Source organism: Mobula birostris, chromosome 22 (genome assembly GCF_030028105.1).
Source record: "Mobula birostris isolate sMobBir1 chromosome 22, sMobBir1.hap1, whole genome shotgun sequence".
Lineage (NCBI taxonomy): Eukaryota > Metazoa > Chordata > Chondrichthyes > Myliobatiformes > Myliobatidae > Mobula > Mobula birostris.
The window spans coordinates 27030140-27047228 of NC_092391.1; the positions used below are offsets into that span (position 1 = coordinate 27030140).

The 17089-nt window shown below is 42.1% G+C and overlaps 1 protein-coding gene across 4 annotated transcripts in view; it reads left to right on the forward strand.

Moving 5' to 3' along the window:
* The window catches only part of LOC140186322 (serine/threonine kinase-like domain-containing protein STKLD1), a 53755-nt gene that overhangs the window by 13444 nt on the left and 23222 nt on the right, over window positions 1-17089 (forward strand). For 3 of the 4 annotated variants that reach the window (XM_072240441.1, XM_072240440.1, XM_072240444.1), the window contains 8 exons: window positions 1356-1460; window positions 4141-4211; window positions 5283-5398; window positions 7356-7465; window positions 10486-10646; window positions 11573-11700; window positions 12708-12791; window positions 15822-15938. In XM_072240441.1, coding sequence (XP_072096542.1) covers window positions 1356-1460; window positions 4141-4211; window positions 5283-5398; window positions 7356-7465; window positions 10486-10646; window positions 11573-11700; window positions 12708-12791; window positions 15822-15938 — 892 coding nt within the window. The remainder of the gene's footprint in view (window positions 1-1355; window positions 1461-4140; window positions 4212-5282; window positions 5399-7355; window positions 7466-10485; window positions 10647-11572; window positions 11701-12707; window positions 12792-15821; window positions 15939-17089) is intronic. The other variant, XM_072240442.1, reaches the window with a different exon arrangement.

Genomic DNA, 17089 nt, shown 5'->3' on the forward strand with positions numbered 1-17089 from the left:
TTCGGCGGCGGGAGTGGTCCCCGGGCACGGTTCCTTCCGCAGTACACTGGGGACCCGGGGTAGGACATCTCGCACGGGACAGTACCGTGCAACAGATTTTTGAGTCGGTTCTCTGACACCCCGTCCACTTGTCCAGTCGGTGGCCGGGAAGAGTCAGTGTACCGCGCTTCTATATGGAGTGTGGGAGGTTGCGGCCCCTGTCTGAGCATCTGGAGGGGCTGATCCTCTGATTTTGGTTGCATTTCAGCGCTCCTGATATATAGGCACCCAGTGCAAAAGGGTGGGGGTGGGGGGGGGGTACTCTGGTTCGCTCGGAGGATCTGCAGGTGGACTTGCTCCTGGGCCTGGCCAAGATGGCCATTCATGGGTCCAGGCGGCTGGTGGGCTGTCGAGGGCTCTGCCCGGTCCGACTGCCTGCCCCTCTTCTAGGGATACGGTCGTGGCCGGGTTGTCCTTTGGAGAGGGAGAATGTGGGTACAGTGGGGGATTTTAGGGAATGGTGCCCCCCCCACAAGGAATTGACTGTTTTATAGACGCACTGTCTTGTAAACACTTGATGTTGGTATTTCGTACATTTTTGTGTGAATAAACTTTTGTAGTTTGGGTGAAAAAAAGAACATGGCCCAGTCCAGTTAATCTTTCCTTATCAGATAAATCCCATCATCCCAGCAATCAATCTAGTAAATTTATTTTGACTTTGTCATTCTCTGCTGGAGGCATATCCTTCCTTTGAAAAGGAAACTATACACAATATCCCACTCGGTGTTCACACCAGGGCCCTACACAACTGCAGGTAAGGCACCTTTATTGTAGCCAAGTCTTCTGGCAATAAAGGCCAATCTATCTCTTTTTGCCTTCCTATTTGCATGTGGTATACCCTTGCAATTGTATTCATTACATCCTGCCATATATGACAATAAACCAAACTTTCTCAAAGTTCATAGTCAATTTTATTATTAGAGTTCATGTTCTTTTTCCTGCGGGCATACTCAGAGTATACTTGTAGACCAGACTAGATAAAGATGACAAATTATTTTTCCTTGGAGGGCATCAATGAACCAGCTGGGTTTTTATAAAAGTCTAGCAATTTTGCGGTCACTGTTATTGAAACTTGCTTTTTATATATATTAAAAAAATCCAAGTTATTGAATTAACCAAGTTTAATCTTCCTGCCTTTGTGGTTAACTTTGATTTCATCTCAGAAGTCCAGGATTTGTATTGCTGGTTCAGTAATGGGCCACTGTGTCACTGCTCCCTGTGAGCTGCTGTAAGGACATTTCTTCTTTAATGTAAGGCAGAAGGGATGAATCCCAATTCTTTGTCTTTCACTTTGTCCTTTATGCTTTACATTGCAGGAAGCAGCTTTGTCAGTTTGTTTGGTGATGGAATACAGTCACGTAGGAGACTTGGGTATAGTCGTCCGAGGCAAGAGACGGAGGAAGGAGAAGGTCAGGGAGATGGTAAGGACAAAGGAAAGCATTTCACGAAGATTCTTACTTGTGGTTCATTCTTCCATACAACTGACTCTTGATAGCTGAGTGGGACAAAAACTCAGATCTTCCCGAGGGGTAAAATATACCTCTTGCAGTCAGCATAAAGTGCAAAAGCTCACTTTGAATTGCTGCACCCCTCCTGTTCACAATGACTTCCAGCCCTCAAGAAACAACGTAAAATTGTTTCCTCCTTTAAATTTTGCGAAGGATTAGAAAGCATTTTACAGCCGTTTTAAGAGGCCATGTTCAAACTATATTTATTATCGAAGAATGTATACAATATACAACCTTGAGATTCATGTCCTTACAGGCAGCCACAAGACAAAGAACCCACAAAAAAAGACCAACAAACCCCAATGTGCAGAGAAGAGAAAAAAAACAAATTGTTTAAACAATAAAAGTAAGCAAATAGCATTTAGAATGAAAGCGAGTCCTCAGACATGAAGCTTGGAGCAGACCACTGCCTCAGCCTCAGTTCAGTGCAGAGCAGAGTAAATGTTGTGGAGCAGTGAGCAGAACCGGCCTGATCCTCGCCTCTGATCCCAAAGCCCTGCCTTTTCAATCCATCTGGCCCGGTGTTTAAATTGTCCAAACATCAGGTCATCCCTTGCTCTAAGACCTAGGCCCTGTTGCATCAACACATGCTGGGCCTGAACCCTGCCGGCCGCCACATTTCGGCCTGTATTCAAACTTTCGAAATTGGCCCGGCACTTAGTTTGATCGAACCTCACTCTCAGTTAAGGTAGATGGGTCAAATCTGTCTCTCCTCTGCGCCACTTGCCTTGACATCTCTTCAACTTCACCTCGAATACGCCTCAACCTCGCCTCAACTTCACCCTGAACATGCCTCGACTTTACCTCACACACGCATGCATGCTTCAACACTTGACTTGGCCTCGCCTTCCTTTGCCCCTTCATTGATTGTGGTGATCATTTGCCATAATTCTTTACAGTAAAAGTGTTATTAATAAAGCATTAAGTTGCATTCCGTGTTTTGCTCACCACCAGTAAGTAGTCACTCACTTCAGCAGCACCATCTTAAACTGGACCATGTATCTGTGCTAGTGTTTATGCTTCCCATTCTACTTAATTTGACAACATCATTATATCCCATTCCTGTACCCATCTTCCAGCTTCTCCTTAAAACACCCTATATTGTGCGCTTCATGTTCTTGTGAGTTCTACATTTTAAGAATGCCTCTGAATTCTCTATTTACCGTAATATAAATTTTTGGAAGCCCATGCATGTGGAAACGTTTTCCCTACAACCAACTTAATCTTTGACATATTTCAGCTTATCCTTATCACCTCAGTTGTGTCTTTTCTACAGAATATTTTCTTACCTTGTTCATTTTTCCTAATAGTCCTAAATATTTTTGTACTATTGCTATCTTTCTGCACCTTTTCCAGTGCCTTGTATCTTTATTTTACAGAGACCAGAGCTTTGTACAGTCTTCCAAATGCAGGCAAATCAAAGTTTGACATATATTCTCCATTTTTCAATTTTATCCCTTTAGATGCCGATTACCCCAGTGTTCTGTTTGATTTTTTTCTGTTACGTATATTCAAATTGTTTGGTACTTCAAGTGATTGGCTAACCTGTCCACAAGGCCCTACTGCTCATTCATCTTAATTGGATTCTTATTTTTAAAAGATCATTTAATCTTCATGTTCTTCCCATCTGCATGTATGCATTTCTAAATGACAATAAACGAGGACTGAGTGTTCTCATAATCTAAAAAAATGGATCACTTTATTACCCACATTGAGGTTCATTTGCCAACTATGCAGTCATTATTTAATTTTATTAATATCTTTTTATATATTAATTGCACTTCCTAATTTTGTTTCATTGACAAAATGTCTTGATAGGCTAAGTAGATGCACTTCACTGAATCATACAACAGCAACTTGTATTTATCACAGAATTTTACATATTGAACCTAGTTGAATGAGCTAGTTCTAAAGTACATTTCCGTAAAAGTGTGATCTTTTGTTACATACCTTCCTTCACCTGTTTATCTACCACAGAGCTGAATATTAAATCTTACTTTAATCTGTTCTTAACCAGAACAATCTCAACTTCTCTGCTCTCCTCACATCATTGAACCCTTTTGTCCAGATAAAGTCTAGCAAATATTCTCTGCGTATTTGGCAGGGCTTTGACATCCTTCCTAAAGTGTAGCATCCAGAATTGTGAACACAATTCCAACTGGAACTTACCAGTGATTTCATTTGAGAGCATTAAAATCATGTCAAGGCTACTGGTTGGGTTGAAGAAGGTTCAAGTGCCGACCCATGCCATGACAGTCAGCAGAGGCGAGCTCAAGATTAATTGCGAAACTGTTTTGTGAGATAAGATGGAAGGGGTGATAGATATAGTTCCAGAGAGTGGAAGTGAGGCATTTTGGAAGGTACATCACTGCGTGAGATCTAGAAGAAAAACAGAATAATAAACGCTGTAAACAACCTCCTGCTGAGTCAAAGTGATGTCAACTGGAAAATGAACAGCACAGGATGCTTCCCAGTTCAGATCAGTTGGCTCAGCACAGACCAAGTATAAAACCTTAATTTTTACTCATTGGAACATAGGTTCATAAGTTGTTTTATTATGCTTTATTTATACCAAATGTATTTGTTTCCTAAGGTGATCAAGAACTTCTTGGGACAAATGGTGGATGTCCTTGTCTACATGCACTCCAAAAATGTGATTCATGGGTTGGTGTCTGACTTGCTATCTTTGGGGAAGTTGGCTCTGGGAAATTAACTTTAATGCTGCAGTATAGAAATAAACACTCTCAAGGTAGCTTACTCTAGATACAGACTTAAGTTCTCTTCTCTGTTCCATCAAATATTCCCACAGTAGGTACGACATAGGTTAAGAGGAATCAGAGTTAGTTTCTGATGATGTTTAATATCAATGTGGTAATTTTACCCTGAACAGTGGAGGGAGTTTGCTTGGCATTAGTTAGGACTTTTCTTGCTCATTGGTCTTTTATGGATTTTAATGTCCGTCTCCATATAAAGGGCATAGTCCTCTCTAGAGGGTATGAGCTAGATGAAATCTATATATTGTAAAAGAGCAGTGTGGCTTCTGAGTGTAAGTTGTATTTAGTTCAATGTCAAATGATATTTAGGAAGCAAACTAGATATATGGGGGAAAGAGAAAAAAATGAAGAAGAAATAACTGTAATTCTTACACTTCTTTTCAATTTTTAGTAATAATTAAAATTTCAAATAAAAAGACTCCATATTGTAGGCTCTGTTAATCGTAGTGTTATTTTTTCAGCAAAATCAGCTCAATGCATTTTGCTTCACTTTCAACTTTTTCCTCATTGTTTACATCAGCGTTCATACAACATTTTGTGCTTTGTGGTGGAGTGGTAGTTTGAAAGAGACTTTAAAATGAGGTCTCACCTGCTCTAGGATGGATGTAAAAGATTCCACAGCCACATTTTGAAGAAGCCCAGGAAAGTTTTTCCTGTGGACCGGCCAATATTTACCTCTTGGTCGACATCGGTACCAAACAGATGTCATTGGCGTTACGCTGTCTGTGAGAACTGGTGCATGCAAATTATCTGCTGAGCTTCCCAGTGACTATAATTGGAAAGTACTGAACTAGCCGTAAAGTGCTTGGAGATGCCCTGAATTTATGAAAGGTGCTGTACAAGTGCAAAGTTTCTTTGGAGTATAAGATAGCAGTAAGGTCTGCCACTTATGCAATAACTTTCTGGCACTGTGAAGAATAACGTGTATTGATATAATCCATTAAGTTTATTTCCTTCCTAGAAACTTGAAAGCCACCAACATCCTAATGATGGAGGATTTCTCCTTTGCAGTTTCTGATTTCACCATTCCTATGTTTTTCAAAGATGAGGTTAAATTCAAAATAAGGATAAAAGAGGGTAAGAATTAATCTATTTTCGCGCAAAATCTTTTACTGAGTTGTTTGAGAGAAGTGTGCCAATGTCCTCTGTTGTAACTTGGGGAAACATTGACCAGGAGGTGCTTGGAAGTCTGGTTGAAGCAAACTGTCTGTAGTAGCCAATGATGGCTACCTGAGGTTAGATAGGCTGGTCAATATCAACTCAGCTGTGGTGTCCTTCTATTAAGCTGCCCAGTTGTTACCTAGCTTTCTCCCATTTCAGCCAAAAATAACAGCTGGTACAAGGTCCTGAAAGATTTCAGTAGGAATCTGACATGAAGAGAGGAACTAAATTGAATTTTAATTGAATTGACTTTATTTCTTACATCCTTCACCTACATGAGGAGTAAAAATCTTTACGTTGCGTCTCCATCTAAATGTGCAATGTGAAATTATAGTAATTTATAATAAATAGAACAGTCAATGCAATATGGAGTACACTCAAGTCAGCGTGAATTAATCAGACTGATGGCCTGGTGGAAGAAGCTGTACTGGAGCCTGTCGGTACTGGCTTTTATGCTGTGGTACTGTTTCCCGGATGGTAGCAGCTAGAATAGATTGTGGTTAGGATGGCTTGGGTCCCGAATGATCCTACGGGCCCTTCTTACACACCTGTCCTTGTAAATGTCCTGAATCATGGGAAGTTCACAACTACAGATGCGCTGGGCTGTCCGCACCACTCTCTGCAGAGTCCTGCGATTATGGGAAGTACAGTTCCCATAGCAGGCAGTGATGCAGCCAGTCAGGATGCTCTCAATTGTGCCCCTGTAGGAAGTTCTTAGGATTTGGGGGCCCATACCAAACTTCATCAACTCTCTGAGGTGAAAGAGGCGCTGTTGTGCCTTTTCCACCACACAGCTGGTGTGTACAGACCACGTGATGCTGGAAAGAGTGAGAAATGCTGTGACATTTAAACTTCTGATCACCAGTGTGATTTGAGACCACTGTCCAGTAAAGAAATTGTGAATGGACACATTGAATCTATAGTTTTAGGTTGGTCAACTTGAGTAAATGCCTTAAACAGGAGTTTTGGAAATGGACAATGAGCGCGGTGTTATGCTTGGTGCTGAATGGATGCACGGCTCTGACTCTGAGTCTTTCTGCAATAGTATGAATCACAAGCCACAACACAGGTCGACCCTTAACTTTGCATTGCCTTTGGAAATAATTATTTTCCCAGATTGGAATCAAATCAAGTCAAGTTTAATTATCATTCAACCATACCTGGATACAGCCAAGCAAGGCAGTGTTCCTCTGGGGCCGAGGTGAAAAACATACACAGCACATTCAAAGTAGTGAGGAGAAAAAGAATATAGTCACGTAGAATACGTATATCACAACATTGGAGAGATAAAAGCTGCCGCCAGGCAATGTGACAGAAGTGAGAGTTGTGAAACTTATTGAAATGAAAATATCTCACTTTCTTATTGCTTACAGAAAAATCTCTACCTTAATTATAAAAAAAGATCAAGATCTGTAAATCTTAAACAAAAAGAAAGTGTGTTAAATACTTAGCAGATCAGGTAGCATCTGTAGAGAATCTGATACGTTAGCATGGTGCTTGACCTGTTGAGCATTTGCAACAAGTAGGCTTTCAATCCGTGAGGGAGTATTACCCATTATCTAATATATACAGTTAAGAATATTTTATCTCAGTGTAAAGAGATCTTAACTTTGTATCTGAGAGGTGTTGTTGCTATGTGGTGGGGCAGAGTAGAAGAGCTACATCTCTATAACTCCTGTGGCACTTTTGCTGCTGTGCCTAATGTTGACACCACATACAGAATTGTGAGAAAATTTCCCATTTGAAAATGTCCATGATTCAAAAATCCTACTCTGAAACAGGAACAATAGTGTGGTCTCTGACATTGATCCATTTGTCCTATTAATGCAGCTTTTAAAATATAAAAGTCTCCTTTATTTTCTCTCTCTGCTAGATCAAAAGATTCCGATGGCACCAGAAGTGCTGGAAGGCAGACTTGACACAGTAAATGACATTTGGTCTACAGGATGCATTATACTTGAAATGATGTGCTGCAGGATGTCTGTATGAAACCCTTTTCTATTCTTTAACAAGTCTTCCTGGGGTTAGTGCACTAAAAATAATATATTCAATCTAAAAGCAGGTGCTTGGTTTAAATAAAATAGCGTATGAAAATATGGGGAGCAGGATGACTGGAAACTTCTCCCAGGCATTGCAGTGGGCAGGTGATGGTTGGCATGTAAGGAATACACAATTTACAAGAAAAATACATTCCTTCAAGGCACAAAGTTGCAAAATGAAAAGCGGTTAAGCATAGAAACATAGGAAGTCTACAGCACATTACCGGCCCTTCGGCCCGCAATGTTGTGCAGACCATGTAACCTACTCTAGAAGCTGGCTAGATTTTCCCTAGTGCATAGCCCTCTGGAACCCTTGCTGTGTTCAACCGGTAGAAGTTAGAGACAATGTTAAATCGAAGGAAACGCCACCAGAATAAGCAGTAAATCTGAGGATTAGAAATGTTTTGAATTCACAAACAAATACTAAGAAATTAATAAAAAAGCCCAGGAAAACAAAATATGAGATCAGCAACTGAGAAAAGTTAAAACAGGCTCTAAGAGCTTCTATAATCATGTATAAGAGCCGAAAGACAGAACATTTATAATGGGAAATAGCAATAACAGAGGAATTACAGATGGAGATATAAAACTCCTCTCAGAAATGCTGGAGAACCACAGGTCCAGTGCAAATGATAAACTAAAACTTAACAATTTCCCTGATAGGTTCTTTTTAATGAGCCTCAAAACTGATAAGTCCCAAGGACTTTGTGATCTATATCCCAGAATTTTTTAGCTGGATGAGCAGGCAGGTATGGTCTGGATAATGGAGGGAGAGGGAAAATGAAATTGCCAACCTGTTAGCCTGACATCAGCAACTGAACTGGAATCTTACCATAAAGAATATGGTATCAGGGCACTTATAAAATAACATTATGATTGAGAGGAGTCAACATAGATTTATGAAAAGTAAGTCATATTTGACTAATCGCTTAGAATTTATTGGATGCATCTAGTAGAGTCAGTGAGGGATAATCTGTGGATGTGGTGTCAGAAGACTTTCAATAAGGTCCCACAGAAGTGCTTGATGAAGAATGTTAGAGTACATGGATCAGGGTTAATATTACTCGCTTGGATTGAGAGTTGACTTAACAGACTGAACAAACAAACCCTTGAGAGTTGGTTGGCTGTGACTGAGGAAGTTTAGCACAGATCAGCTCCAAATATTCACGATTGTCATTGACAGCACCAAATATATATTTTTTTTGAAATTCAGCAGAAATGAACGAGTGGGCAACAACATATCAGGTAGAGTTTGATGTGGAAAGATGTGAGATGTTTCACTCTGCTGATCTTTTTTTTTAATTCTGAGAAATTGGGAAATAGTCATGTTCAAAGCGACCAGAGTGTCCTTGTACATAAATCACTGAAAGTTAACGCAGGCCGTTGCAAAGACAAAAGGCCTAAGAGGATTTGAGGACACGAGGTAAGTTTTTTTTAAAACTACACTCATAGCCTGTTCATTATGTACTTGCCATGCCTAACAAAGTGACTACCGAGTGCATGTCCATGGTTTTCTGCCGCTGTGACCCATCCACTTCAAGGTTCAATGTGTGCTGTCTTCAGAGATGTTTTTCTGCACACCACCGTTGTAACGTGTGGCTATTTGAGTTGCTGTCGCCTTCCCGCCAACTTAAACCCATCTGGCCATTCTCCTCTGACCTCTCTCATTAACAAGGTTTTTTTTCACCCACAGAGCTGCTGAGCAGGTGTGCCCAGGAGTGTATGATTATACTTGATCTAGCACATGGAATATTATGTTCAGTTTTGGTTCTCCTCACCAAAAGAATGATAAACTTGTCATAAAGTGAAACAGTGAAGGATTACCACATTGGCTTCTGAGGTAGTAGGCCTGTCACAGGAAGAGCAGCCCCTTAAGTTTAGACCATAATATATAGGAGCAGTGTGGGCACGTGGCCAAGTGGTTGAGGCATTGGACTAGCAACCTGAAGGTCGTGAGTTCGAGCCCCAGCCGAGGCAACGTGTTGTGTCCTTGAGCAAGGCACTTAATCACACATTGCTCTGCGACGACACTGGTGCCAAGCTGTATGGGTCCTAATGCCCTTCCCTTGGACAACATTGGTGTTGTGGAGAGGGGAGACTTGCAGCATGGGCAACTGCTGGTCTTCCATACAACCTTGCCCAGGCCTGCGCCCTGGAGAGTGAAGACTTTCCAGGTGCAGATCTGTGGTCTCGCAAGACTAACGGATGCCTTTATTCATTTTATATAGGAGCAGAATTCGGCCTTTTGACCCATCGAGCTTGCTCCGCCATTTCATCATGGCTGATCTAATTTCCGTCTCAGCTCCAATCTCCTGCCTTCCCCTGTGTCCCTTCAAGCCCTGATAAATCAACAATCCATCACCTTCTGCCTTAAATATACCGAAAGACTTGGCCTCCACAGATTCACCACCCTCTGACTAAAGAAGTTCCTCCTCGTCTCCAATCTAAAAGGACACCCCTCTGTTCAGAGGCTGCGTCCTCTGGTCTTTGACTCTCCCACCATAGGGAACATCCTCTCCACATTCACTCGAGGCCTTTCACCATTCGCTAGGTTTCAATGAGGTCACCCCTCATTTAGAAGGGAGATGGGGCATGCAGAATGGGTAGGTATGAGTTTGTTTCCCTGATAGAAGTTCGCAGATCCACAATAATGAGAAGGCCATTCAACACTGAAATGAGGAGAAATGTGGCAAACCTTTGGAATTCTCGACTGTGAAGAATTGTGGGTTTTGATTACTGTATTCAACCTGGTATTGATAAATTTCTGTACTTTGGTGGAATCCAAAGAGACATGTGGATATAAAATAGTATCAAGGTAGAAGATCAGCCATGTTTTTGTTGAATGATGTAGCAGAGGCTCGAGGGGTTGAATGGCCTGTAATGCTCCTATCGTCTTTTGCACTTGGCTTTTCTCGATCTGCCATCTGACTGGTGCAAATAACTTTTCGACTTGTGTCTCAAAAGGAAGCTGAGTTTCTACAGCTGGTTCAGGATATCAAAGTCGACAGGAAACGCCTGGAGCTGGTCCTGGAGGAGCTTCACACACAACAGAAGTACACCTCCAGTCTGTGTCACCTGGTGCAGACAATGATGGAACCAAATTACCAGAATAGAATCACCGTATTGTAAGCAAACAAACAGAAGATTTTGGTGTCTAGCAACAAGAAATAGTAGATATCAGGAGATGCATTATAAGGTGTCTAATTGCATTAAAAAATAGATCGGCTGTTGTTTGGAAGTGGATTACATGGCATTTAATTGAGCTTGTGTGAATACTGAATCCAGACGCCTACTCCTTTTGCTATTTAAATGTACGTCTATAATTGTACCCAATCAGATAGGAGACAAAATGCTCTATTCTGGTGAGTGATGTACCAAGTGACGGATATTCTGTGGCGTGATAAAATCTTTTGTTATTTATAGCGTGGATCAGGTACAGAGAAACTTGTTCTTTCGAAAATTCACACAGCTCAGACTAGACTCAAGGCAAACTCCCTCTCTGCTGTTTGCATCAAACGCTCTCCGAGGAGACAGAGAATGTGTTAGGAATAAACTCCCTGTACACCAGGGGTTCCCAGCCTGGGGTCCATGAACCCCTTGCTTAATGATATTGGTACATGGCATAAAAAAGGTTGGGGGCCCGTGCTCTAAACTGTCTCTTCCAAACTTCTCAAGATGGCTGAAGCCTCAGCACGATACAAGGTAAAGCTGCCTTCCCAGTGTACTTTCAAAGGCACACCACGATCTTCATACGGAACATTCCACACACCTCAACGTGGTGTCTTCCAAAGGTAGTTCTTTCATGGTGAGGTCAACTTTGGTGCTGAATTGGTTTGATACCATAGTCCAAGGGACAATTTGGTGCGGCTTTCTGAAATGTATTGAGCTGGTGTGGATCTGGGCTTGGTTCAGACCCAGAGGTGTTAAAGGGCAGCTGGGGGCTGGTGGAAGCAGGATGGATAACATGGGCTGTATTAATCTGCTAATGACTGAGACCAGTGAGACGTTCGTACATTTGGTTCTATAATATTGGGTCTGTATTTCTCTGAAGGGAGCTGAGGGAGCTGGACTACGTGGTGGAGTCACTGATAGTCTGCAATTCTTTTCTGTCTGGAAGGAAGAAGTTATTACTGGGCGTGTCGAAAATACCATATGTTGGAAATGTTGATAAGCTACTAGGTATGCAAAATGCCAATCTTACTGTGGGAACAAATGAACTGCAGAAATCTGCAGTGAGCCAAAATGGGAACTATTTAAATAAAATACTGGAAATGTAGAGAAGGTTAGGCGATGCTAGAGGAAAGTTAATTTCTCACGCCACATGTTGAATGCTTACAGCAATTAGTTTTATTTAAGATTTTTACCACCATTTAGTTATTTAGATGAATCCTACCTCTAAGTTAGGGGTTCCCGACCTTTTTTAATGCCATGAACCTATACTATTAAGCAAAGGGTCCATGGATCACAAGTTGGGAACCTCTGCTGCAAGTCTTTTTTCCTCAGCCTTATAATCATCAAGTGTTTTCTGGTGACTTTTTAAAAGCACCATCCTCCTAATGCCATGTGTACATCATTAACTTGTCAGAGTGCCCTTGAAATGTCTTGCAAGGCTGCATTGCAGGACAGACATCCTAAAATATAGTCCAATGGACGTTATGGCTGACATCTTGTTACCACCCTCTGGAAGTTTCACCTAGCACCTTAACTAACTTGTTAAGAATAATTGGAAGATTGAATTTTTTTGCCATTGTCAGTAACTGAACAGGAGAATATAAGACTGAATAAGATCATTCAGCTGGATTACAGTTGATACAAATTTCAGCCTCTTTTATTTGCATTTCCTTGGATAATCTCATTTAATACAAGTCCATCCATTCCCGACTTCAGTTGACCCCCATAAAAATCACCACCAATGGGGACAATTCCAGATTTCCATGACATATTTATGCAGAAAAAGTTTGCTACTTGATACTTTACCTCTTTTTTTTGACAGCCTGTCTACAGTTTGAAAGTTAGAGCTTTTGTTCCCATTGTCCTGTAATTTCTGTCTCTTACCTGAGGTGTGGTGCCTAGAATTGATCTCCAGCTAAGTATACGGAAGGGGTCGGGGAGCTCAGAGCACTGCTCCGTTTTGATGTTGTGTCCGCAAGTATAAGAATCAAACCTTCCTGTGCCTGTCGTTACAGAGTATATGCAGAGTGAAATCGATGTAGAAGATGTCCAGAAAGAAGCACTGCAATACATGATTTACTTATTGCATGAAGGCAAGGGTAGGTAAATGTTATCTTATAAGCACAGCTCGAAGGATATAACGTTTATCTCTCAGCATTTGGGTTGTGTGTTCTATGATTAATACTATCACTGCTTGGGCTTTCCCATATGAAGGTACTGGAGAAAATAGGTATCTTTGGAATTTGAATTTCAGTGGAAACAGCAGCCTTCAAACACGTATTCTCCTGAGAATCAGGCCCCCTGGAGCCTGAAGCCTGCTGTGTAGTCGTATATACATTGAGAAATGAAATCTGGTTGAGGAGCGGCAAGGAGTAACATGTCATCTGAGCAAGGCTGTCATGAATGCTGCACGATAGAAAGGAATTAATTTGATGTAACTTCTTCATGAGGAACCTAAGGGAAGAGGATGTTGTGTGTTTCATGGCTGTGTACTTGTCTACGGGCTCCCGACCATCATTCTCTTAGCTAGCGCTGATCAGAGATTAAGAGACGCAACTAAATGATGCAAGAAACTTGGTGATTTACAGTAGAACTGGATGAAGAAAGGAATGAGAATCTCATTACGTTTATGGCATGGAAACTGCCCATTTAGTACTTTGAATCAGGCTGTTTTATTTTTAATATGAGCCTTCCCCCACTGCTTTTTCTATCAGTTATTCCTTCCCGTGCTGCTTCCCTCAGGTAATTGCCAAGATTCTAGTTAAATCCTTCTGCACTGTTTGCCCCGAGTAACCCTTGTGGAAGCTAGTTTCACAAACTAACCATTCCCCAGGTAACAGAGTTTCTTCTGAATTCCTTATTGAATTTGTTTAGTGACTGTCTAGCATCTGTACCTGATGGATTTAGTGTTTGGGAGCACCATGGTGTGTGGTGCTTAGTGTGACACTATTACAGATTGCAGCGTCGAAGTTCGGAGTTCAATTCTGGCACCATCTCTAAGTTTGAATGTTCTCTATAAAGAAGTTTGAATGCAGCTATAAAGAAGCCATGACAGCAGCTATATTTCGTTTGGGAGTTTGAAGAGATTTGGTTTGGCAATTAAAACACTCAAACTTCTATAGATGTACCGTGGAGAGCATTCTGACAGGATGCATCACTGTCTGGTATAGGAAGGACCCCCATCACCCAGGACATGCCCCCTTCTCACTGTTACCGTCAGGAAGGAGGTACCAAAGCCTGAAGCGATTCAGGAACAGCTTCTTTCCCTCTGCCATCTAATTCCTAAATGGACATTGAACCCATGAACACTACCTCACTTTTTAAAATATATGTTATTTCTGTTTTTATGCTTTTTAAATCTCTTCAATACACATATGTATACTTACTGTAATTGGTATACATATTTTTTCTTTCTGTATTATCATGTACTGCATTGAACTGCTGCTGCAAAGTTAACAAATTTCACGACACGTGCCGCTGATAATAAACCTGATTCTCCCTGTGACCGTGTGAGTTTCCTCCAGGTGCTTTGGTTTCCTCCCACAGTTCAAAGGTTAATTGGTCATTGTAAATTGTCCTGTGATTAGGCTAGGATTAAATCGCAGGGTGGTTGCTGGACTGTGAATTTTCATAAAAATAAGACAATTAAGTTTTTCCAGCAGGAGAGTCTTTCTTTACCAACAGAAGAGTCATTTAACATTTCGGGGGCGGGGGGGGGGGTTGCTGTGAGAAGTGGTTCGTTGGGCTGGAAGGGCCTGTAAATGAATAAACAATCAAAACATCTTTACCTCTACCACTATTAAACTCTGTCATCGTGTTAACGGCCACTTTAGATCACCTCAGTCTGCTCAGCCATTCCCGATGAATATAATCTTGCAGTTCTGCTTTCATTCTTCTCAATTTCTGCCTCAGTGGCTAATTACTTTGTTGCATTGAGCCTGAACTACGTTGTCCAGCAATATTCTATGCAATCATACAGAATGCACACCAGACTTTGTGTTTAACAAGACATAGGAGCAGAATTAGGCCATTTGGCCCATCGAATTTGCTCCGCCATTCAATCATGGCTGGTCCTTTGTTTTCAGCCTCACTCCCTGGCCTTCTCCCCATAACCTTCGAGGCCGTGTCTAATCAAGAATCTTATCAAGTCCTTAAATACGCCCAATGACCTGGCCTCCACAGCTGCCTGTGGTATTAAATTCCACAAATTCACCACCCTCTGGCTGAAGAAATTTCTTCCGCATCTCTGCTTTAGATGGATGCCCCTCTATCCTGAGGCTGTGCCCTCTTGTCCTAGACTCCCCCACCATGGGAAAGTCCTTTCCACATCTACTTTGTCTTGGCCTTTCAACATTTGAAAAATTTCAATGAGATCCCCCCCCTCACACTTCTAAATTCCAGTGAGTACAGACCTAGAGCTATCAAACGTTCCTCGTATAATAACCCTTTCACTCCTGGTATCATCCTTGCGAACCTCCTCTCAACCCTCTCTAATGCCAGCACATCTTTCCTTAGATGGGGAGCCCATAGGGTTTACATAGAGCTTTTACTTGGAAGTAAATGAACTACAGCTGGAGAACCTTCATACTTCCAGCCATCTCTGGAATGGAATGGACATACTCTTTGCAGTGATCTCAAAGTATCATTCATGGCAAACAAAGTTCCGTTTTATTATCATCTGTCATGTATTTGTAAATGGATGGTAGAAGATCTAGAACACCTGTCCGTTGTTGATACCCAGTGAATGAAGAGCCGATACCAATATGACATCATCCCCACATCGTAATTGTTCAGCTTTATGGATTCTCTTCTTGCTGTGGATGACTGACCTCCAAGAGGACCACAACCTTGCCACAGGGTTTGGAGGTTTGCGTGCCTCAATGACCCGGAGAGCTACGTTGGCTGGAGTCAAGGCCTTGTACCTGCCCCATAATGTACCATGACCTCTGTCTGTTCTCCTTCCCACTTCAGGATATCGTGGACGTGATCGGAAACATCCTGGACCCGGCACCTGGGAGGCAAACTACCATCCGCGTTTCTTTCCTGCGTCCACAGAGTCGCCTGTCTGACCCCCTAACTATAGAGTCCCCTATCACCAAACATTAACTTTATTCCTTTCCCCTGTTCAGTGCTGATGGACAGTGCACAGGTTACTCCAGTCCTTACCACTTTGCTGAACGTCCATCCAGACTGCTTGGAAATACAGGCTGAGGTGTGCCAGATATTCCTGAAGCTTGCAATTAAAGGTAAGGTAATCAAATGTAACCACTTACACCCAGTCATGCAGAATCTGACCAACATTTTTAGCACCTATTACTGGATTTGTAGTTGAGATCAGATGGATATTTGAGCACATACTCTCCTGTGTTGGACTGAGGGGTGCTGGACTGTTGTGTAATAAAGTCTGAGGGAAGCCCCCCTCCCTCTCAGTTGGAGAGAGAGCACTGAGGGAGCTCTGTGCAGACAGTGGCTGTACTGAGCAATGCTGCACTGTCTCTGCACCATCAGAGGGACATCACAGAGAGAATTCTGCACTGTTGTTGAGGCAGCACTGTAATGTTGAATGGGCAGTACCCTAGAAGTGTTCACTGTCAAACCTGCTCTCTAAAGAATGGTCTATTCCGCACGGTACCTCAATAAAGACCTCACAGTATCTCAATAAGTACCTCACAATATCTCAGTAAGGACCTCACAGTATCTCGGTAAGGACCTCACAGTATCTCGGTAAGGACCTCACAGTATCTGGATAAAGACCTCACAGATGATCCTGCTACTTTAAAAGGCAGGGCAATTTCTTCAGCGTTTTAGAACGTAGAACAGTACAGCACAGGGACAGGCCCTTCACCCCACAGTGCTGTGCTAAACCAGCTAAAAAGCGAATCAAAAACCCCCAAGCAGTAATCCCTCCACACAATGTCTATATCTCACCATCTTCCTTACATGCACGAGCCTATCTAAACGTGTCTTAAAAGACTCCACTGGGCAGTGCATTCCGCCACTCTCTGAGTAAAAAAAAACTTACCCCTCACATCCCCTTTGAACCTGCCCCCTCTCACATTCAGTGCATGCCCTCTCATAATCTTATAAACCTCTCTCAGATCTTCCCTCAGCCTCCACTGTTCCAGAGAAAACAATCCAAGTTTGTCCAGCCTCTCATGATAGCACATACCCTCTAAACCAGGCAGCATCCTGGTGAACCTCTTCTGCTCCCTCTCCAAAGCCTCAACGTCCCTCCTTTACCTAATCTGCTCCTTTAGACCAGAACTGTATGCAGTACTCCAGATGTGGCCTAACCAGAGATTTATAAAGTTGCAACATAACCTCTTGACTCTTGAGCTCAGCAGGCCAGGCAGCATCTCTAGGAAGAGGTACAGTCAACGTTTCGGGCCGAGACCCT